At 53.8% G+C, this 24205-nt stretch overlaps 1 protein-coding gene across 1 annotated transcript in view; it reads left to right on the top strand.

The window, feature by feature from the left end:
• The first annotated feature begins 6 nt into the window (after positions 1-6).
• The window catches only part of CREB3L1 (cAMP responsive element binding protein 3 like 1), a 35129-nt gene continuing 10930 nt past the window's right edge, over positions 7-24205 (top strand). Inside the window, exons 1-3 of the mRNA XM_077767420.1 lie at positions 7-252; positions 19048-19276; positions 22444-22628. Coding sequence (XP_077623546.1) covers positions 151-252; positions 19048-19276; positions 22444-22628 — 516 coding nt within the window. The 5' untranslated portion in view covers positions 7-150. The remainder of the gene's footprint in view (positions 253-19047; positions 19277-22443; positions 22629-24205) is intronic.

Here is a 24205-nt window from a genome sequence, read left to right as displayed (position 1 = left end):
TGCGCCGCCTCCGCCCGCCCCTCCCCAGGGCGCCGCCCCGGACCAGCCCCCGCCCGCTAGCCAGTGCTCAGGCAGGAGCTCTGGGCCGGGCGCGCCGCCGCCCTGGAGTAAGGGAAGAGCAGGCGAAGGGGGTCTCCGGAGCCGGCCGCGATGGACGCCGTCTTGGAGCCCTTCCCGGCCGACAGGCTGTTCCCCGGATCCAGCTTCCTGGACTTGGGGGATCTGAACGAGTCGGATTTCCTCAACAATGCGGTAAGATGAAGGGTCTGCGTCCCCCTTCTACCACTCCGCACCCCTCTTTGCGGCGCGCCAGGGCCCCCCCGGAAGGACGGGACTACACATCACTGGGCAGAAGCGGGGGAGGGGGCTCGGTGCAGGGTCCCAGAGACACACGTGTATAGAGCTCTGAGATTTGGAAACTAGATCCCTCGACACCTTCCTAGTCCCCGAACCTGGACCGGAGCCTCTGAGCTTGCGCCAGTGCGCACCCCTCTTGGGGGCTCTGTCCGCGGGTACATTGACCTCCGCCTACTAGGGAAAGGGGGCGTCGAAGCGTCGGGGCCAGACGATCCTCGGATATGAGCCCGAGAGACACCAATCCTGCCCCCCGCCCACGTCTTCTAGCAGTCCTCCACCCACCCCCCGGTTCCGGGACCAGATTGGGCGCAAAGTGGCGGCGCCCCTTCCTGCGCCCCCTTTAGGACCGCTGTGGCTCCGCGGCTGGTTCTCCGCTGGGGGGCGCACAGCGAAGTGTTCGGAAGGCCTAGGACGCGACGCCCCTTGAGGGGCCAGAGCCGTACCCGGGTTGTGAGCCAGACCTGGAAACTTAGCGGTGCTTCTGCAGCCGCCCCAGAAAGTCAGCCTGAGATTCCCCCTGGAGGGAACTAACGCTCAGATGATCAGAGCGGCACAAGGTGATCGTTCAGGAAGAGGGAGATCTTTCCCCGCATCACTGTGTCTCTAGGTCTGTTTCTCTGTCCCTCTTGTCTCCTTGACTTTCTCTGTCTCCTTCCCTGTGTCTTCGTGACTGTCTCTGAGCTTGTCGTTCTCCTCTTTCTCTCTCTTCCCCTCCCTCCCTAAGGAAACGTGGCTTCTCTCTCTTCTTCCCTCCCTTCCTCCTTCTCTCGGGCTCGGCCCTAAAGCCCTGCTGGGGGGAGGGGCATGGGCTCCGCAACCGAAGAAAGTATTTGGGTTCAGAAGGGCCTGCCGGGTTGAATCTGGTGGGTACCCCCCTCCATGCAGTGAAATGTCAATCCTTCTCTCCCCCGCTCCCTTGCTCTCTCTCCCCCTCCCTCTCTCCACACACACGTGTCTGTGTGTGTCTAAGGGGTGCTGGCTGGTCTCTACCTCCTGGGACTAAGATGAACTTGGCCAGACAAGAGCCAAATCCATAGAGACTTCAAGGGTTGCACATCTTGGACTTCCATCTAAATTGTCCCAACCTGCTAGACTGACAGTGGGGAAACAAGCCAAGGGACAGGAACCTGAGTCAGGAAGGCGTGGGGTGTGAGGTCTCCCAGCCCTCCATTAGGGAGATCTGGGTCACCCTGTTCTCTGAGGATGGCCCCTGGTCCCAGTCAAAGGGAGCACGCTTCCGCACGCAGGCCAAGTGGAGGAGGGGAGAGGACTTGAGCTAGTAGTGGGGAGACCTGGGTTCTAGTCCTGCCTCTGCTTCTGCCTCCTCCTGTGAGCCTGGGCCATGCCACTAGCTTTCCTTCCTGGGTCTCTGCTTCTTCGTCTATAAAACGGGGAGAGGTTGGATCAAGTCTTTCTAAGGACGGTCTGGCATAGATCCTAGGGAAAAAAATGGCAGGGACTTAGGGTTCCGTATCCCCTTCCTGAAGCTGGTAACAGGTACTAGTCATAGGGAGAGGGGTTTGTCGGAGTCTGTACCCTTGCAGCCGGGGGGAAGAGGGTGCTGGTAGAGCCCCCATCACCACTACCACCATGAGGTGCCCTCAACAGCTCTGAGTAGGGCTTTCTTCTGAATGAACTCTGCCGCCTACAGCCTCTTCCTGCTGCTGCATTCAGCCTTGTGTCCCCAGCTGCTCATCTGGGCCTTGGTCCAGCGCAGGAAAGGAGGCAGGATCAGACAGTGGTATCCAGCCCTGGGACTGGGGAGGGAAAGCCCTGCTGGGGAAACTCCTGACCTTGAACCTAGGCAAGGCAAGACCAGGCAGGGAGAAAGGAAAGGATTTCTAAGAGGAGAGACCAAGAACTCCTGGGCTGGGAATCAGGAGATTTGATTCTATAGCTCTTCTGCCACCAACCAGCTGGGTGGTTCAAATAAGTGACTTCTCTTCCTCTGGGCCTTGGCTCCCTCATCTGAAAAATGGAGATACAGATCCTTCCCATAGTGTTATTATAGAGATTTAGTGAGAAAAATTAATAATTAATTTGGAAAAGTGCCTGGCAGGTACGTTTCTATAGTTAACTTATTCCAGAAACTAGATGGGGTTGTGGTTGGACCTACTCAGCTAGGAGCTGCTGTGTGACCTTGAGCAAGTCACTTTCCTTCTCTGGTACCTCCACTTAAATGTCTAAGACCCCTTATAATGGAGACCACATACCAACGCTATCCCCAACTCCTTCTTCCTTCTGCATGTGGGTAGGAAAATGTTTCCAAGGTAAGGATGGGGGAAGGAATGGAGTCTGTGTGCTTCTCAGTCTGGAAGATGGAGAAGAGGGTAGTCACTATCCTTCTTAAAAATCAGATAAAGGTCATGGAGTCTTGTGGGTAATGTGTGTGCTCTGTTGCTCTGTGCGAGAAGCAAGAATAAAAATTTATGCTCACCCTGAACACAACTCTGTAAGAAATACACATTCGCTTGGACAGAGACAGAATGCAAATGCAGTTCAAGTCCAGTGTGCTTGGAGGTGGTCAGGGGTGCTTTGGTTTTTCCCTTATGCTGTTCTCAGCTTATCTGTGTGATTCTCGGAGACACCCCTCGGGAGGGAATGCCCTTCCTCCCAGATATGGGGAAAGGGGGCTTCTCCCCCTCTGCGTCCCCCACTCTCCCACAGTTCCTGATGTAGCCACAGGAGAGCCCTCGTCCCCTGTAGCCTGTATCTTTCAGCCCCTGGACTTGCATGAGAAAGGGTCTGGTGCTCAGAAAGCTCAGATAAAGGGCCAGAGGGAGAACAAGTTGTGTCTCCAGATAAAGACACTAGGACAATGTGCCTCTTGCCTTCTTCTCCTGGCTAAGAAGGGATGAGTCCGGTTTCTCTGGAGGGAAATGGCTCTGGATCGCAGAGGCACCCCGACTGGGAGGGTGTGGGGAGGAGGGAGAGAAGGAGGAGTGCTGTTGTCTCAGCGGGGAGCAGCAGGAAGCTGCAAGGATGTTTGCTCAGTACATTCATTTACCTCCCAGCGGTTGGGTAGGCCAGGTGTGGGAATGACGGGGACCGAGGCACCAGCCCAGGGGAAGGGGGGTGTGGAGGCTAAGCCAGACCCATAGCCTGGCTTCTCCTGAGCTAAATAGGGAAACACAACCACCACCATCACCACCACCACCCCAGCCTTGGGGGATTAGGGAGATTAGAGAAGTATGTGCATTTGGGTGTTCCTATGTCTGTGTGTGGGCTTTTAACAGCCCCTAAAAGGGGAGGGAGGTGTGTGTGTGTGTGTGTGTGTGTGTGTGTGTGTGTGTGTGTGTGTCTTTAAACTCTCACCAACAGGAAAGAGGACCTAAGGGCCAAGGCGCTCTGGTCTCAGAGTAGAATCCCCTAGAAAAGAACTAATGGAGAAAAACTAATGGAGAAGCCAAAACCTTAGGGCTCCAACTCAGGAAGGGAGATCTCCCCAGACACCTAGTCCTCTTCCAAAACACAGAGTTTGTTTGGGGTAAGGGTCTTTTGTTTTGTGTTTGCTTCCCCCACTGGGATGCAAGCCCCTTGGTGCAGAGGTCTAACTGTCTTCTTCACTGCGATACCCCCAGTGCTCAGGACAGTGCTTGGCACAGAGTAGGCCTCAGCCAACCATGGCTCAAGGAAAGAAAAGGGGCCCGGGCCAGACCCCACATTTTTTAGGGAGGAGGAAACAGGGTGCTTAAGCTCACCTACTCCCAGCCATCAGGATCCTGCAGCCCATACTGTCTCTGAAATTCAGGAAGGGATTTCTGCAATTTCCAATGAGCCGTTAATGCCTTGGGCCATCCCCATCCTATGGCAAAGGCCCTGCAGCCTCCAGACCAGGACAGTCTAGAACGACTTGACCCACAGCAGATCTGAACTTGTGGCTTGGGCCTCACCCTTCAACACTGGCTCTAGAGCCTCCATCTTTCCCAGTTTTCTCTTGTTCAGGTTGCTCTGGGACTCCTAGATCCACACTCAGCTTGAAACAAAGTCTCTTCTAGTCCTGCTTCGGGGCCTTTGCATATGCTGTTCCTGACTTCTAGCATGCTTTCCCTCCAGTCCTCTCCATCTCATCCTCCTTGATGCAAATGTCACCTCTTTAGAGCAGCCTTCTGACCACCTCAAGCGGGACTCCCTGTTTTCTGCTTCAGTCCTTTGATTTCTTCACTCATCCCAGCATCTGGTTGTTTTATTGGCTTATTGTCCATTTCCTCCATTAAGAAAGCAAGTTTGCAAGTTCCGTGAGAAGAGAGACCCTGTCAGTTTTGTTCACTTCCATAAACCTAACCTGGTGCCATGTAACAAAATAGGTGCTTCATCTCGTAAAACTCCATTGTAAGACAAGCCAAGTCCAAACTTTTCAATTGTGTAAAATGTGGAGCTGTGTGACTTCAGGATCGATGAAAAGCACTAGTTTTCAGTGGGTCCATACTATTATAAAAAGCACAAAAATAAAGATTGTGAAACCTTACTACATGTAGCAGACCAACCTGAGAAAGCTCCAGAGGAACACGAGGCAGTTACTTCTTCACCAACCACCCGCAGAGAAGAGCTTTGCCCACCTTTATTTGAGATGCACCCCAAGCGCAGGGCAGAGACAAGTTTTGCACTGTAGTGGACTTTGCTCCATTTCAAGGATTTACCTGAAATTTGTAGAGAAATTTACTTCAGACCAGAGCAGTCCCTATAAGGGAAGGAGAGAATGCTTTTTCTGTTTTTTCAAGTTTACTTATTTTGAGAGACTGAGAGAGAATGCATGAGCTGGGGGAGGGGCAGAGAGAGAAGGAGAGAGAGAGAGAATCCCAAGTAGGCTCTGCACCCCGGCTTGAGGCTCAATCTCATGAACCATGAGATCATGACCTGAGTCAAAATGAAGAGTCAGATGCTTAACTGAGGAAGCTACCCAGGTGCCCCAGGAGAATATTTTTTTAAAAGACAGGACTAAGTGTTCAAAGAGTGTATTGATAATTCCAGAAGGGGTCCCAGGGTTCTCAGGGTCCTGGCCTGACCACCCCTGAGGGTGATGGGGATACTCGATCCCACAAAAACGCTGTCTGTAACCCAATCTGCTCTGAGGTCCTTCAGGCATCCCTGGACCAGCTGGCCCTTCTTCAATACATGCATCCAGTTCTTTTTCTTTTTAATTTTTTTAAAAAATTTTGTTAATGTTTTATTTATTTCTAAGAGAGAGAGAGAGACAGCATGAGCAGGGGAGGGTCAAAGAGAGAGGGAGACACAGAATCCAAAGACAGGCTCCAGGCTCTGAGCTAGCTGTCAGCACAGAGCCTGATGCGGGGCTCGAACCCACGAACTGTGAGATGGTGACCTGAGCCGTAGTCTGACGCTTAACCGACTGAGCCACCCAAGCGCCCCAATACATCCAGTTCTTTATCAAATGGGCACTGAGGAGCCCTTTGCTGGTCCCTAGGCATAGTGACCTCCAGCCACTGACAGCCAAATGAGAGGGGGGGCGGGGAATCACAGAAGCAGCACCACAGGGCGCCGTGACAGAGCTGAGCAGGGCGGGAGCCTGACGAAAATCTAGCTGGGATGGAGGTCACAGAAGGTTTCTCAGAGGAGGTGACCTGGCACACTCCCTCCCTATTGGCTCGATCCCCATTGACAAAGGAGCTGCTAGAAGGCACTGTCTCTGAGATTGGAAAGGAGGGGACCTCTCACCTCTGTCCTCAACACAGGGGTCCCATGGAGTGAATCCAACTGGGGAGAGAACCATCTCCTCTCTCTCTTCCTCTCGTGCTGGTTTGCACCTTGCTCTCTAGAGTGAGAAAAGTTTGGGCCCTCGGATATCAGAGGGGCCTTGCCTTCACTGCCACTTACCGCCACCCTCAGAGCACCATGGATGCCTAGAGCACTAGGCGCAGAGCTAGCAGGGTGCCTGGCCTGTGGGAGGGGAGGCCCCACATCCCATCCCTTGCCCTGGCCTCATACTCACTCTGGGATGCTGCTCCCCGGCCCACCTGGGAACTTGGACCCGTGCTCTCTGTAGCCCCCGGGACTCCCCAGGAGGGTCCATGTGGGCCTGGCCCAGCCTGGCTGCTGTGCCAGGAGAGGAGAAGATGAAGGACACCCCCACCTCATGGCATCCCCTTCCCATGCCACGCGCCTCCTGCAAGTCCTGGTACAAAGTCCATCCCTCTCTGGGACCTGGCTTGCCCCTGAACCTCCCTCAAGAAACCAGCTCCAGATGCTGAAGAACAAGCTGTTCTTCTGGAAGTCTCTGCGCTCCAGGGGGCAGGATGGAGGAGGATGATTTGGGTGGAGTTAAGTCAAGACCATGAGCATTGTTCTGGCTGGAACACTGTGTAACCCCCTCAAGCAGACTAGGAGAAGTCAGAATAAGTGGCAGGGACCCTTGACCAGGATAGGGGAGAAGGTAAGGGGGGGGGGAGGGGGTGTCTGGTTCCAGAAAAGCTGGGAGGGGCAAGATATGGCCCAGAACGCTGACCGTGGGAGACAGTATGTCAAAGGGATTGATTTCCTTGGAGTGACAGAGGTCCTGATCCCCATGCCCTGGACACAGCATATCATCAACATGGCCGGCTTGACGGCCGGGACAATCGTGCGCTCCCCTGCTACCACGGTCAGGGTGCTTCCTCTCCCTGCTCTCCGGGGACAGAGCCCTGCTGAAGCCTCCTTGCCCCTTGGATCTTGGCCCAGGAGCCATTTCACCCATCTCAGAGAGGCTGACACATCTGGGCTGGGCTGTGTGGTCCAACATAACAGCTGGACGGCAGCAGCTGTCCCCCCTCCCCCCTTCCAAAAGAAAAACAAAAATGAAAGCGGCAGAGGAATAAGGCAGGCTCTTCGGGCCCTCACGGAGAGCCAGGAGGCAGTTTTAAGGCAGAGATTGAGGGGGACCTGCTTCCGAGGCAGGCAGGCCCGAGCCTTTGCCCATGTGTGTGCCCCTCTGCCCCAGCTGTCCTCACCTCTCCCCACCCCTTTTCCCTAACTCCCTGTGTGACCTTGGGCAAATCACTTCCCCTCTCTGGGCCTTGGCTTCCTCATTGCTGAACTAGATTGAGAATTCTTTGAGAGCAGGGAATGTCAGATGATCATTTTCGTCTGTTGGCTAGTTATAGCTATAGTGACCGAGTGCTAAGGAAATGGGTATTTATTGGATGGATGGATGGATGGATGGATGGATGGATGGATAGATGGAAGAAAGGGAGGGAGGGAGGGGTGGGGAGGGGTGATGAATGGATAGATGGGTAGATGAACAAACAGACAGTGGAAGAAAGGACACTTCCACACGTCTAGCTTGAATGGTACTTTTTTTAAAGTGGATTTTATTTTTTATTCAAGTGGTGAATTTTAACCTAAATTCCACACCTACCTTTCATTTTACCATAATAGCCTTTTCTATCATAAAAGAATATATATCATGCATGCATAGAAATTATAAAGTATAATAAAATGGATGCGAGTATACTCACTACCTCATTGAAGAAATAGACCCGGCTCTGAACGTATGGAACTCTCAAAGCCGCATGAGTTTGGGGGAGGGGCGTGCTGTAGCCCCTTCACTGGCAGTGAAGCCAGTCCACTCTGGGCGGATTCTGAACAGGGGTGTCCTGAGACCCGGTGACCACTCCCAGACCCAACTTGACCAGACAGCAAGTGCACAGGTCAGATAGCCGATACCTCAACGAACACAGCGGGGGACTGAGCCACGTCTGAGGGGGGCTGTGATGGACATTAATGGTGCCCTTCAATTGCTCAGACCTGGCAGCCAATCCTGGCTCTCACCATTTGTCATCTGTGTGACGGGTGCCTTAACCTCTCCCAGCTGGTTTTCCTCATCCATAAAGTAGGACCACAGAATGTATGGTTCTTGTGAGGATTCAATTAGATAAGGCCCAGCACAATGCCTGGCACATAGTAAATCCTCCATAAACAATGGTTGCTGACTCTGGATTTATCCTGATTGTCATTGTCATAGCATGAAAGGAAGGCCCCCAGCACTGGACAGCCCTTAGAGGAATGGCCCACCTTCTCCATCCCTGGTTGTAAGGATTTTATTTTCCTATCTGTCTGACCTCTTTGGAGCTGGAAGGCTCTTTTGGGTAAAGCCAAAAGATGTCAGACCCCTTCTCAGGGCTCTTTTGGGGCTTCAGGAGAGAGATGGCCAGGGGTGAGCTACATCGGGGTCCCAGGAGTGGACCCAGTGCATGGAGTTTGAGGCTGTATTCTGTACCTGACCCTGTACTAGGTGTTGGGATGAGGCACCAGAAAGTCAGCCATTCCTTCAACAACCGGTGTTGTCATGTGAGCTGAAGAGCTTGGCTTCAAATCCTGATTCAGCCTTTTGCTAAATGAATGAACCCAGAGAAGCTACTTAACTCCCCCGTGCCTCAGTTTCCTCAACTTTTAAATGGGGGTACTAACTTACCTAATGAAAATGAAACAATATACTACACGGAAGGCATTAGAACAGTGCCTGGGACATACATATTGGCTGTTATTAGTATTATCATCATCATTAGGCTTACTATATCCCAGGCCCTGTGTGAGGCCCCACAGAGGATTCAAAGATGAACTCTATCCTGGATCCTACCCTCAAGGAGGTAAAAGTTTAGAAGGAGAGATGGGTCCCACTCTGCCTACTTAGAGTTCAAGGCATGACATCAGCCAGTGACCCAACAGTCTGCAAGTGCTATGGTGGTTCAACAAGGACATCAGGTAGTACAGGTGGGCAGTCCAGGAAGGCTTCTTAGTGAAAGTGACATTTTAATTGGGCCTTAAAGGATGATAATAGCTGGAATGAGGAGAGATAAAGGGCAAAGGCATTCCAGACACAAAGATTGGTATAAGCAAGGGCCCTGTGGCAATGGAGCTCACAGCAGTTTCAAGGAGCTGGGAGTGGTCATCCAACTAGGATGCAGGGAAGAGAAAGAGGAGGGTCTCCAATTATAATGGTAAGTTGAGACTCATTTATAACAGCCGTTGAATGCCATTCTTAGGAGCTGGGAGTGGGGCGCCTGGGTGGCTCAATAGGCTAAGCGTCCAACTTCGGCTCAGGTCATGATCTCGCGGTTCAGGGATTGGAGCCCCGCATCGGGCTCTGTGCTGACAGCTAGCTCAGAGCCTGGAGCCTGCTTCGGATTTTGTGTCTCCCTCTCTCTCTGACCCTCCCCTGCTCACGCTGTCTCTCTCTCTCTCAAAAATAAATAAAACATTAAAAAAAATTTTTTTTTTAAAAAAGGAGCTGGGAGTTTTTTCAGCAGGTGGAAGAGAACCAATGATAGTTCTGAGCTGGACAAAGTGACAGTCCCAGCAACTCTGAACTGTCTCAGTGCTAAGAGGTCTAGGTTCCACTAGGAATGAGCCATCAGCCTGTCTGGATGATGAGAGAGTCTCCCCAAAGGGAGAAAGAATTGTGAGCCCTTCCTGAGTCCAGGGCAGCCTGACACAGCAGCTGACCCCAGCTCCCTTCTCTCCTCTGACTTCCATCCCGCGCCCCGATGTGACTCGCACACTGGGCTAGCAGTACCAGTTCCCAGCAGGCTCTATCATCCCCAGCCCTCGGGGCCAGGCTGACCTGGCGAGGCCAAGGCAACCCCACCCTTGCAGAGAAACAGGCTTCTCTCTCTTTGGGGCTGAGAGCTCCAGCCTGTGAACCTGGCCCAACCCCAGGGCACCAGTGGGGTTTCCCCACCCCTCCTATAGCTCAAGACCCTCCACTCTCAGGCAAAGCATGTCCCTGCCCAGGAGTCTCGAAGGATCTGAGCGCTCCTTCTGAGGCCAGCCTCGCCTGGCACCTCACCTCCTTGGCCCTCCCAGCCATCAACAAGACAAGATGCCCAGAGCCCTTTTCATCATCCTCCCAGAGAGGAGGCCCAGCCCTGCCCTCTGCTGCCCCAAGGCCTTCACCCCTTCCTCTCCCAGAGCTGCAAATCAGTTCCACATTCGGGATCTGGCATGCACTATCTGCTCAGAACTTTCCCCTCCCAGTTAGCTCCGGCTCGCATCTCCCCCCACGCCACACGGTCAGCCCATGGGGTCTTGCAGAAGGGGAAGGACTCCTGCCTTCTGTGACCCCTCTAGAGGTCTGAGAGGGAGCTCGACTACGGCCCATGGACAGGAGGCCCTGCCAGGGATGGATGAAAGGGAAAGGGTAGAGGGGGTGGGGCAGACGCAGAGCTTGAGCAAGCATAGGAGGGGATGAGGGGTTGGGGGTGGTGAGGGAAGGAGCGAGGTAGTTCCCAGCTCAGCACATTCCTGAGACATCTGGACGCTGTGGAAGAGCCCCAGCTGGCCCGCATGGCTGTGGCTCCAGCTCCTCTGCTCTGTGATGTCAGGACCCAGCCTTCCCCCTCCTCTCAGAGTCCCACTGGCCTGAGGTCCACCTTGGGGCTGAGTGCTGGGCCCCCCACCCCGACCCCTCACTCTCAGTGAGCAAGAACGAGGCCCCCGAGGCACCGGAGGAAACCCTGACCCCCCCCCCTCCCAACGGAAGGAGGGCCTTGGCCTGGCAGGGGGAGGCCCACTCAGAAGACCCAGGGGTTTGCCCGAGCCACTGACTCAAGGAGATTCCTGTTTGGAGCTGATGCCAGCCCCTCCCTTCTCCTTGAAAGGGAGATAGAGACAGAGGAAAGACTCTGAAAATGGCTGCTTACCTCAAGCTGTGTGATCTTGAACAAGTCTACTCCTTCCCTGGCTCTCAGTTTTTCTCTCTGTCATAATAATAGCTGCACTTCAGTGAGACCCTTCTATGTGTCCTGCATTGTATCAATACAAATATCATCTCATTTAAACCTCACAGCAACCTAGTAGTTAGATATAAGTACCCCTATTTTATAGCTGAGACTGAGGCTCAGAGAGGTTAAGTAACTTGCCCAAGGCTACACAGTAGGTAGCAGAACCGAGCTTAGAACCCCATCTGTCTGCCTCCCTTGCTCCTAACCATTGACCTACATTGTCTCTGTAAAATAAGAGGGGGTGATGCCAGCATTCTTTTCAGCTCGAAAATTGTAATGATTTTTTTTGGCTGTCGTGGGGCTCTTCAAGAAGGGCAGGGGCAGGCATTAGTCACACACTGGGTGGGGGGGAGGAGAACGGAGGCAGCTGGCTTTGAAGCATCTGATGGGCCAGGAGTCTTTGGACGTCCCCTCCCTCGGAGTCCCAGAGAGGTCCAAACCCCAGAGGCGAGAGCCACAGCCTGATCTCCAGCCGAACCCAGGGGTCCCACACCTTCCCTGAAGGAAAAGAGTAAATAAGGGGAGAGAATGCAGCTTCTTCCAAAAATAAAACCTGAGGACAACTCAGACAGGCCAGGACAGCTGAGGAAGCCAGAGGCCGAATGCTGAGTGCACTGGAGAGAGGGAAGAGGCCAAGGGAATTCCAGCCAGAGCCGGGTGGCAGGCTCCAGCTGAAGAGTGCCTTCCAGATGGCCAGGGGCCGGGAGAGCAGCTTGGCTAGGTGGCCGCTGGGCTCTGCTGATATTCTTGGAGCGAGCCAAACGGTGGGGCAGCTCCTCCAGCACTGAGTAGGGGACTGTGATCCCCAGGTACCCAGTCTGTCTGGGGCTTAAGAGCAAAAAGGCCTTGGGAAAATAACGTGGAGAATGGGTACAATGGGCCCCACTAGGGAGGAGCCGAGGGAAGGAGTCCAGGAGCACGGAAACTCTGCCTGGAACAGGAGCGAGCTGGCACTGAAGCGGAATTCAGGGCAGTCATTCCTGGAGGCTCAGCTGCAGAAAAAAAGGCCCCAGTCCATTAACTCACTGACACATTCCTTCATTCACCCTCTCATTCAGTCCGTCAGTCAGTCGCTCGGCAAACACCTGAGCACCTACTGTGTGCTGGGACCGGTGCTAGACTTTGTAGATACACGTGGGGATTGGACACAGCAAGACACCGAGACAACCAGGCTGGATCATTTCACGCTATACCAAGGCGTTTGGAAACTATTCCGAGGGCGGTACAGAGTCATTAATGGATACTGAGGAAGAGAGTCACGCGGTCATATGGTGTTAGGGGATCCCTCTTGGTGGAAGTGGAGAATGCTCGGGAGACAGATGCGAGTTCAAGCCTTAGCTCACCTTCATAAGTAGGGTAGTCACACCACCAGTCAGAAAGCCTTTTGTGAGCAGGAAGTAGGCTTCGTTCATCTCTGTATCCACAGGGCTGGGCACGTAGTAGGTGCTTACTAAATACTGGAGAAATGCATAAGTGATGCTCAAATGGACGATTAGACACCCTTATTCTCCAGAGGTCCCCAGTGCCAGCCCTGGCACTTAGTCGCCAGTGTCCTGAGCTGTCCCACAGGGATCCTCTGGCCACTGCCTATGGACCAACATCTCCAGCAGCCAGACCGTGGGCTGCTGCGCCCTCAGTGGTGCCAGTCACAGCTAATCCCAGCCCTGGGCGGCGGCATTCACTGCCATCGCTTCCTCCTGCCCAGACGGTACCTGGCACTAACCCCAGGGCTGGGCCACGGTACATGGGCCGCCTGGTCAGAAGATGCCAGGGGCTGGCCAGGAATCTGCAGACCAGCTCTCTGCTTTCCTGAGGCCTCGGTGACCTGACCAGGGAAGGGTACCCAGTGTCAGGAGAGGGAAGTGGAGAGCCAGACCAACAGGGCTGGAGGCTACAGAGAATGCACACACTGCCCCCGCCCCCAGGCCCTGCTCTGCACCGAAGCAGCCTCTGGTGGATGCCAGCCTGCCCTTTCCTCTCTCCCTCCAGCACATGCATGGAAAAGCTCCCCATATTACCTCTCCTCCAGTCCCAGCCCTCCCTGTCCCAGCCCCAGGCGAGCCTGGGACTCCCAAAGCTCCCTCGCTGGGGGTCATATGACTCAGGCATGTGGGTTGGCGCGGTCAGCATCTAGTTCTGTGGTGGTGTGAGATGTTGTGTGTGTTCAAGCGAGAGCGTGCATGACCACGTCTGTGACCATCTCCGGGGCGGCTGCACATATGTGTGTCTACAGAGGACAACACAGTGTGTCCGTCTGATCCCATCTGGGGAGCGTGTCCATTTGGGGTCTGTGTTGGTGCTTGCCGGTGTCAGCCTAGGTGAGCCCACGAGGGTGTGTGTGTGCAGTAGTACCTGCCCCAGGCTGTACGTGGAATGTGTCCATAGGTGTGGATCTTACACCGTGTGGCATCAGAGAAGTGGTGTTTCCTTATGGAAGAAGGAACCCCACAGCCCACGTCTGTGTGGCCCATCCACACGTATGCACACACATCCACACAGAGGGGAGCATTTCTGCTTATTTGGACTTGGGCTCTGCGGTGAATAGTTTGGTAGGGGGAAAATATGAAACCTCAGCAGCCGCCGTCCCTGGGCCTGTGGGGAACGGGGGATGAGAATGAGGTTGGAGGTTGGAACAATGCGCCCCCCCTTAACCCCCATCCCCTGCCAGGAAGGCTCAGGGAGGGACTGGCTCCAGGGACTGAAGGACTGGCTGCATCCCTTCCCAGTCCCCAGGGAGACCAGGGCAGAGGAAAAGAGCCCATTCTCTGAAGACTAGTTCGCTTCACCCTGTCCCTGCCTGCCACCCCTGTTCCCAAGAGGAACACAGTCTATAACAGATGAGGAAACTGAGGCCTGGAGGAGAGACACCACCTGTCTAGCCCAGGTCTCAGAACACAGCTGGATCTTGAACTGGAGGCGGGGGGGCATCCCGAGTCTGCGTCCAGGGCCTTTTCCCCTTCAAAGGACAGCCTTTGATTCCGCCTCTGGGAAAGGGACACCCAAATGCCTGGATGGTGATGCGTAAGGACAGGGAGGGCGGGACAACTGGGTACCCAGGGGCCCACCTCCCCTCCCTGCTCTCTCTTGAGCCTACCCTCCCCCCCCACACACACATGCTCAGGGCACAGCACTGACTCAGACTGGTGGCCCTTCAGCTTGAAATGGGGTCGATTTTCTAGTGACCACGAAGCAAGTAACCGTCCGGGANTCTCTCTCTCTCTCTCTCTCTCTCTCTCTCTCTCTCTCTCTCGGAAGGAATGTCCGGGCTTGGGATTCCCCCCCACTCCTTATCCCACAGCTCAGCCTGGACCCACTCCGGTCTCCTCCCTCCTTTCCCGAAGCACAGACTGAATCAGAGCGGGCCAGGGGAGAGGCAGAAGTCAGGGACGGGGGTGCAGGCGCCACCGGACTAGGGGCCCAGGGAAGTGAAGTGAGTGCTCTGAGGCTGCCCCAGGTCCGAGGGAAAACCTTCTCCCACACAATCTGTCAGCAGACAGCTGCACCCCCCCCCCCCCAGAGCTTTTCCGTCCCTCTGCATTGACCCCAGTGGGGGGAATTACGGGAGGGAAACTGAGAGTAGCTTCAGATGGTCCTATTACCGCCCCAGGAGCGTCCCCATTGGTCTCGGGACCAAGACCTGCTGCCGCATCAGGACGTCGGAGGAGACCCTCCCTCTCCACTTCCCCCTACTCGCCCCGCGAGGTCAGGGGCCGTGCAACTGATGAGGGTCTGGGGACAGCGGGGCTGCTGGGCCCACCTGGAAGCTCCAAGGGGCCTTCCCTGCCTCGGCTCCAAGCGCAGAAAGGAACCTTGAGCCCGACCTCGCGCGGCGGGCCCTTCCCACGCCCCAGCTTTCGGCTAAGCACAGGACCCGCCTCCGCCTGGGCCCCGCCGCCGCAGCCGGCTGCCCGCAGCCTCCTCCCATTGGCCAGGAGCTCTGCGAGTTCCACCAATGAGCACGCCGGACTCCGGCGCGGGGCGGCCCCACAGCGCGCTGGCCTCAACTTCAGGCGGGCTGCTCGCGGCCGGTGGGACCTGGTCCTTCTTTATTTAAAGGGCAGGCACCCGAGACCTGGCTCCCGGAGGGAGTGCCACCAGGAGACGTGTGTGCAGGGGTGCGAGCAGCAGAGTGCGATACTTCTCCTCTGAGAGGGAGGAGGAGCCAGGGCCGACTGCGCGTAGCCTCCGAGAAAGAGCTTGTATTGGCATGACTGTAGGAAAAAGTCTTTAACGAGGAGGGAAACAAATCATAATATTTCCTTCTCTGGCTTCCCATCCCGTTGCCTGGCAAGGCACCCCAGAACGCTCACCCCTNACAGTTGACCCACGACCCCCTGCCGTTCATAAATTGAACCCTCCTTCCTCTCCCGGAGCAGTAATTTCCTTCACACAGCCTGAAACCTCAGCTTTTAGCGTGTGAACTGGGGGTAGAGCCGGGTATGGTTGGGGGAGACGTGGACATGCTGGAGCTGAGGAGGCCTGAGGTCCCCAGAGTGGACTTGAACCCCTCCCTCAACATCCCCAACTCATTGTGTGGCCTTGGGTAGGTGGCTTTCTCTCTCTGGACCTTAGGTTCCTCATTGGCAAACGGGGGTGGGAATGGGGGCGTGAGGGCCAAGGGCTTTCTCCAGCCCCTTCTGCCTCTAATGTATTGATGATATAAACCAACCATAACTGAACTGCTTTGAAAGACCAAGGCACCAGATAGAAGTAAGGCTACAAAACTCTTTGAAGGGAGTCCCTTTTCTGGCATGCTCACCTGAGCAGGAAGTTGGCCTGGAAGGTGAGGAGACATGCACACCATTGCCACCAGAGGTCTGACCATCACACAAAGAAGCCCTGAGCAAAGAGGATCGGATTTTCTGAGTGTCCTCCACCCCCACCCTGCCTGCCCCTTGGCCGCCCTCCCCTTCCACTCGGCTCCCACTTTCTAGAAGCTGCTTCCTCTTAGGCCTTGGCTGCTGTTTCCAGCAGGTGGGGTGGGGGCTCCTCACAAAAGGGGGCCAGCTGAGCTCCCTGAGCAGGCTCCTGTGGGCACCCCAAAAGGGGTCTCTGAGAAGGACCTGGCTTATCCTGCCTGGAGCCAAGGCCTTCAGGGACCCCAGCCCAGACTGGAGAAAGCATTTCTCCTCTCCCAGGCCCCAGAAAAGGGCTTGGCAAACCCTTATCGCCTGAGAAGCAGCTGCTGGAGAAATACCTTAGCCACTGACTCACTGCCCTCCCTTCTTCACAACCCCCTCCCAGTGGGCCCCACACCAGGCCTTTGAAAGACCCTGAAAGAGTGAGCAGGGGCAAAGCGCCCCCAGCTGGGCCGGCCCAGGCCCTGCAGAGGCCGTAGCTAGCACAGTCCCGCCTGTGGCTGGCTGGCTGGCGGGCACAGAGGGGGTAAGGAGGGGATGCCCTGTAAAAGTCCTTAGCGTAGGATCACAGTTATTCTTAGAGACATATTTAGCTGATGCTTCTGAGCTCCTGGTACTGTCTTACCCAGGCATTGATGGATAAATGACCTAATGATGGCATTGCCCTCTGGGGTACAGGACCCGTCTCTCCACTCACCGGCCAGGTTCCAGCAGGTGAACAAGATACAGGCCCTGCCTCAGGGAGTTTGGACAAACAGGCAATTCTTGAATGGAGGAATGTCTGCTACAGTTGGGGAAGGACTGGGCAATGAGGCGTTGTGGACACTTTCCTGTTGTACTTGACTCCCTGGGCCTCGGTTTCCTTATCTGTCAAATGCAAATACACAGCTTCCTTATCTCACTGGGTAACTGTGACGACTAAATAGAATCATGCACATGAAAGCACTTTGGAAGATTAAAATCACAACAAAACGGTAGGGTGATGATAAGTTCTGGCAAACTGGGAAAAGGGGAGAGTACCTGAGTCAATAGTTTTCCACATTTATTTTGCACTTGATTCTCTGATCATTCTTCAGCTCAGCTCAGCTCAGGCCTGGAGTTAGGCTTTTAGGAACTGCAGTTTTCATACTAATAATGGCTAACAACCATTGAGCACTCACTACATACTAGGCACCATTCTGTTATATGTATTCCCTGTATGTGTGTTCTATGTATAACTATTATATGTACTTACTCATTTTACCCTCATAATCCTATAAGGTGAGTATTAAGCAGTCAACAAATATTTGATCATCATGACAACACTACTGAGTAGGAACTATTATTTCCCCTTTACAGATAGAGAAATCAAGGCCCCGAGAAGTGAATAACTTAGCAAGTCGTGGGGTTAGAATCAAAAGCAAGTCCGTCTGACTGCACAGATGGTCATGTGGCTCTTTGCCTTATTCTCAAAGGGCTTCTCTGTTCACCCCTTCAGGACTGGGGCAGGCTTTGAGTATTCCACGCCAGACAGAGCCAACAGCTCCAGAACTTGAACCAATCCCTCAGAAGCCAGTCGTTAACCACTCACCAGGTGGGACACCAGGGCCTGAAGCAACCCCCTTCCACCATCTCTTCCCACCCACCAGCAACTTCATTCAGTCAGTAAATAATGCACAGCAGTTGCATTTCCTTAACATGTTTATAATTCTTTAGAGAGAAAATAAGCACCTACTATGTACCAGCCACTGAGGACCTTATTAATATTAAGAGGCAATGTTTGTTGAGTAATTATTATGTATCAGGGGCCATCATAAGTGCTTTATATGTATCAATTTAATCCTTACAACAATTCTAACAAACGATTACCAGCCTCACTATACAAAGGAGGAAATGAAACAGAGAGAGGTTAATTAACTTTCCCAAGATCTCAGAGACGAATATTTTTTCAGACTTTTTTGTTTCTGAGAAATATATTTCACTTCATTACCAAGTACCTCTACACACACACACACACACACACACACACACACACACACACACAGACGCGATGAAAACCTCACAGGTATTTAACTTCACCGTTTGTCGTGCACGCTGATATTTTCTACTCCATTTTTTCTGTTTTATTTTTTTCTTCAATCTTGGTCTTGACCTACTAAATTGATTTCACAACCCATTAGTGAGTCACCACCCACAGTTTCAACAGCACGGAGTCACAGCTAGAAGTATCAAGGCCAGGATTCGAACCCAAGTAACATGGCTTCAGAGTCTAATCTCTTGGCATAAAGAAAGAATGTCTTGGAAAGGGAAGAGTCTGGAGGCATGAGAACAGGCAGGGATGTGCTAATGAGGGGAGTAGAAGCCTTGATAATCCCACCACCTTGCGCTTCAGCAAAAGGATAGTACAAAAGTCACTAATACCACCTTTGGGTTGCAAACTTGCTGGCCTAGACACACATTCTTTACTTAGCCTTCCCACGAAGTAGGGTGGGCGGAGAAACAGACCCAGGCAGTCTGAGTGATTGAGCCAAGGTCACGGAGCCAGAACTCTACAGCATGGTATCCGGTCACCTGGTTCAGGGGTGCTTTTGCACCCCCCACAGCTCACTCTTGAGAATGATGACAGTGAGGCTGGAAGTGACAGTGGAGACGGTGGTCGTGAAGGTTAAGTGGTGACAGTGGCGACAGTCATGATAGAAATAATAATAGTTGGTCCTAAGGATGTGGCTAGCGGGGAGGTTGGTGGTGATGGCGATGCTATTAATGATGGCAGGAAGGGGGGCGCCTGGGTGGCTTAGTCGGTTGAGCGTCCGGACTTTTGCTTAGGTCATGATCTCGCGGTTCGTGGGTTCGAGCCCCGCGTCGGGCTCTGTGCTGACTGCCAGCTCAGAGCCTGGAGCCTGTTTCAGTCTGTGTCTCCCTCTCTCTCTGACCCTCCCCTGCTCACGCTGTGTCTCTCTCTCTCCTAGAAATACATAAAAATATTTTTTTAAAAATGATGGCAGGAAGGATAAGGGGAGGTTGCACTGACAGTGGCGGTGGTAGCAGGCCTTGGGTGGCGGGAGGCCACCACAGCAGCAACTTTGCCCCCTTCCCAAGCTAAGCTGACTGCCCCTGCTGCCCCCCTCCTTCCCTAGCATTTCCCTGAGCACCTGGACCACTTCGCGGAGAACATGGAGGACTTCTCTAACGACCTGTTCAGCAGTTTCTTTGATGACCCTGTGCTGGACGAGAAGAGCCCTCTACTGGACATGGAACTGGACTCCCCCACACCAGGCATCCAGGCTGAGCATAGCTACTCCCTGAGCGGTGACTCGGCACCTCAGAGCCCCCTTGTGCCCATCAAGATGGAGGACACCACCCAAGGTAAGAAAAGGTAGAAGGACCTGAGGACAGCCCTGGCCCAGGAAGGGAGGACGCTTTTGAGGGGGCAGAGGGGAGCACTGCAGGCTAAGACCCCCAGAGGCACCCAGGGGAGCCACCCACAAACACCTCTCCGAGGAGTTCCGGCCTCCTGCCTTTTTGTTCTCTCTCACATCAAACCCTTACGGGCACTTCTCAAAAGGGTGTTTTGCTGACTTAGATCAGTTGTGAGCAAAGGGTGTTTCCTGGACCAGCCGCTTCACCTGGGAACTTATTAGAAATGCAGATTCTCAGGCCACACAGACTTGCTGGATCAGAAACCATGTGGGTAGGGCCCCGCCTTCCAGGTGATTCTAGTTCATGCTTGGGTTTGAGAACCACTGACTTAGAGGAAACAGTGGGGGGAACTAAACCATAAATGTGGACAAGTTTCTGAGACTCTGGAACCTTGACACTCTGTCATACCGCACTGTCCTCTGACATGCTGCCTGGGAGAGATGCCTGCATCCTCGTTTCATTCCCGAAGGTCAAGTTCTCTAAAGCTCCCTTCTAATCAGCCCCTCCCCCCACCGCCTTTTTAAGCAAAAGGCCCTTTGAGTCTCTCCTCTCTGGTAATCAGCACTGCAGAACCCCAGACTACGTCCCACCTAGAAATGGCCCCTTTGGGTGTTTCCTCAAATACAGGCCGTCCTGGCCCTCCCATTTGGCTAGGTGACCGTGGATACATCTCTTAGCCTCTGTAAAGCCTCAGTTTCTTCATCTACAAATGGGAATGACAATAAACATTTCTGTAGTACTGTGTGGTTTACAAAGCACCTTCATGTTAATTATCTCATTTATTTCTCACAACCCATCAATCACTTTTATCATAATCCCCATTTGTCTGATCAGAAAGATGAGGCTTCAGGAAAGCTGAGCTGTTTGGGTCACAAAGACAGTAAAATGGATAGTAGAGACTTGGGAGCAAGGAAGCTCCTTGATGCTAAACCTCACACCCTTGCCACCTCCGCATTTTCCTGGCTCAGGGGCCAGCAGGGGGTGCTGGGTTTGAACCCAAACAGGCTTTGGTGTTCATCCTGATGCCTCCACTAGCTGCTGTGTGATCTTGAGCAAGTTGCTTCATCTCTCTGGGCCTGTTTCCTCAATTATAAAGTGAAGATAATATACATGCCATAAGAATTCTGGTCGGGGGGCTGGGGCTTGTGTGACTCAGTCTATTCAGTGTCCGACTCTTGATTTCAGCTTGGATGGTGATCTCACGGTTCATGGGATCAAGCCCCAAGTCAAGCTCTGCAGATTCTGCTTGGGATTCTCTCTCCCTCTCTCTGACCATCCCCTTCTCGCTCTCTCTCAAAATAAATAAGCATTAAAAAAAAATCTATGGCCAGAATTTTTAAATATATACATAAAGTATCCAATTTAGTGCCCAGTACCTAATATATAAAAAGAATGAGTGGCCATTTTCATTATGCATATAAAAGTCCTATTAATACTCTATAGAACAATGAACAGCATGTTTAATTCCTCTTTCTCTTTAGAGGACAATGGTTTTGAATGAGTTTCTTAATATTCTTACCTATTAAATGGGGACAATCCTAGTGCCTACACCACAGGATTATTGGGAGGGAGGGCTAAGAGCTGCACTCAGCAGCTTCTGAGGGTCATTGAGATGCCCTGGGGGGCACAGATGGGATGTTGTACCCCACCCCAGTCACCCCTGTGAGGGCGGGCACACTATCTGGGCTTTAAATGGCTGCAGGGCTTGAGGCTGCAGAGGTCTTAGCTGCCCTGCATGCCCTGGTCCCTCAGCCAAGCCTCTGGAGGTCACGTCAGTGAGTCCTCAGCCCCTCCCCCCACAAAGGCATCATGTGGGGCAGACCCCCTGTGGCAGGTTCTCCATCCGCCCCCGCTGGGCCAGCCCAGCTCCTCCTCGGCCACCCCAAGTCTATTTTTAGAGCAATTTGTCTGTGGGCCTTTTGCAGGGGCAGCTTCCCGGAAGCCGGACAACTGGCCCTGTAATTTGGGAAGATTGCTGGAGCCCTGGGGCAGCCTGTGGCCCAGGGCCGGGTTGTTCAGGCTCCCAACTGGGTGGGGCCTAGTTTCTGAGGTGGGACCAGGCACCACTGACCCCTCTCCCTACCCACAGCAGGGCTCAAAGGCCAGAGCCCCCTGGCCCTTTCCCTGCATACCTGCTCCCCAGACCCCGGCCTCACCTCACCGCTGCCTAGGGCCTGCTGGGGCCACCATGAGCAGCGCTGACTTGGGGTGCAAGACTGTAGACACTCATCAGGAAAAGGGGTGATGCCTGCCAGCCCTGTGACCCAGGTGAGGCCAGGAGCCCCGCTGATTGGGCAGGAAGTAGACACTGCCCTGAGAAACCTGAACGGCACACCTCACTGCCAACATGCCCCCCACACCCATCACCAGGTCCCGTGGATTCTCCCTTCCAAATCTGTCCCCAGTGTGTCCTTCCTCTCCATCCCCACTGTCACCCCCTTTGCTCAGGCTTCATCTTCTCTCTCTGAACTATTTCACCAGCCTGCTGAGAGTCTCCCTACTTCTGTCTTGCCTGCGCCCAGTCCAATCGACGCACACACACACACAGAATGACTGTTTTTTTGATATTACAAATCTGAGTGCGCTTAAGTGCACTTAAGTGAGGCTTCGGTTCTTCGCCATTACCTTTAGGACAAAGTCACAGCTGTGAGCCCAGTCTCCCAGAGCCCATTTTCCCCTTTCCATTCCAGCTGCTCTAAACTTGCTTGTGACTCTCACTAGGTCCTCAGCGCCCAGCACGGTGCTCAGCAAGTGTTCCCTGGATGGCAATCATTGCAGTGACCATAGCTAGCATTTATTGGGCATTTACTTCTTGTCAGGCACTTTCACAGATGAAGAAGCTAAGGCTCAGAGAGGTTAAGCAACTTGCCTAAGATCCCACAGCCAGTCAGGAGGGGTCCAGATTTGTTGTCCACGTCTGCTCTGGGAGCTGCTGAATGAAGATGCCCCACGGCTTCTGGCCCCAGCCTACCTCACAGCACCCCCCTCTGCCCTTGCCTGCCTGCTGCCCTCTGTTCCCTAGCGCCTCAGTCCAGAGCAGCTCCCAGGGGGAGGAGGGCAGCAGAGCCCTCTGCTCAGGGAGCCCCCTGAGCCTGGTCCTGCCCCTTCCCCAGACGTGGAACATGAAGCGTGGGTGCTGGGACACAAACTGTGCTCCGTCATGGTGAAGCAGGAGCAGAGCCCGGAGCTGCCCGTGGACCCTCTGGCCGCCTCCTCGGCCATGGCCGCCGCGGCCTCCATGGCCACCACCCCGCTGCTGGGCCTCAGCCCCTTGTCCAGGCTGCCTGTCCCCCACCAGGTGAGCCTGGGGACGATTCCCAGGGGCTGAGGGAGGGAGGCAGGGTGGTGGGTCTCTGTGGGAAGAAGCCTTCAAAGCCCTGTGTACCCCGGGGCTACGTGAACTGGGAGCCACGTGACCCTTGGGACTGAGGGTCAGAACTGCCAGGCCAGGCCTCTGCCACCCCCTCACCTTCCTAGAATGGGCACAAACCATAGCACCCTCGGAGTAAGCTGGGGGCCTCACACTGTGCAGAAGGAAGCTTACAAGACCCAGGCAGGGCTGGGCATCAGGGGCCTGGTCCAGGGTCTCAGAGATGGTGCCGGCCATGGGACTTTCTCAAAGTGTCAGGATTTTAAAAAGGAAAGACCAAATATGAGAATTCAAAAGATGTGCTATACTCCAATTGTATATGTTCATGAGGTCAATATTTTTTACCTCCTACACCCATGCCATCACCCCCCACCCTCCACGATATGTAGATAACAGCATTCAGCTATAGGTCTAACATCCAAAGAGCCTCCTGGGAATGCCAGGCCAAGTATCTGGGCCCTGCCTGGATCCCAGCTCTGGGCATGTTGCCTTCTCTTTACTCCTCAGCTTCCTTATCTGTAAAATGGGAGCATGAACTGCCTCTAAAGGACCGCTTAGACCTGAGCCTACCATCTAAGGGCCATTTAAAATCCCTAGTTACGGCTTTAGCTAGCTCTGCCCCCTGCTGGCCACACATCTAACCTGCTCAAAACGTACGTGGCCAAAGGCAAGATCAGTCCTTCCCCACCCCACCACCAATCATTGGGCCAAGGGTCTGCTGCAGTGAAAGAGGATCTTTTGTGACCATCTCCGTGGCTGGCTCAGTGACTCCTCAGGCCTTGCCAAAGCAGGAAGGGAAGGCGCGGCTGCGGCAGCCAGAGTCCTGGAGGCTGGGCACGTGCCTCAGAGAAGGAAACTGATGCTCAAGGAGGTAAACGACTTGCCCAGAATCACACAGTCAGAAATAATGAACTGCATTCCAGACTTGGCCTGTAAGACCCAGGAGCCCACACTTCCCACTCCAGTGAGATCACAACAACCTTGCAGAAGGCACCAGAACCAGAAGTTGGCATTGTCAATAATGGGCTGTGTCACCCACCCTTTTGCATCACAGTGCCTTCTCTGTCACTTGAGGGCTGAGCTGGACTGTAGACCAGGGACTGTCCAAGGTCTCTGCCAATTTGAACCTTCTGTGATTCTTACTCATCTCCCTAAACTGGGCATTCTGTGTCCCACCCACAATATCATGACCTGTCTCTGCAGACCTAGAGGGAAGCCTTGGTCCTGAAACCCAGTACCCAACAACACAGTGCCTTCCTCAAAGAGAACATCACTCAGGTGCATGCTGATAATCAGGTGTAGGAAGCCATGTGTGTTCTTGATGTCCCTTCTGGAACAGCGAGTTGGAAGATAAAGAAATAGGGATGCATGTTTGTTTAAAACATAAATTGAATTTTGTTAGTCCCTTTCAATCCAACACTTTAGAGGCTCCTTATTGTTTCAAACCTCCTTGTCTGATCCCTTTCTACCTTCTGTGAGCCCTTCCACCCCACCCCACCCCACCC

Source organism: Crocuta crocuta, unplaced genomic scaffold, assembly GCF_008692635.1.
Source record: "Crocuta crocuta isolate KB4526 unplaced genomic scaffold, BGI_CrCroc_1.0 scaffold330, whole genome shotgun sequence".
In the NCBI taxonomy this organism is placed as follows: Eukaryota; Metazoa; Chordata; class Mammalia; order Carnivora; family Hyaenidae; genus Crocuta; species Crocuta crocuta.
The sequence above is the reverse complement of the archived record's forward strand: the minus strand, read 5'-3'. Positions and strand labels throughout refer to the sequence as shown.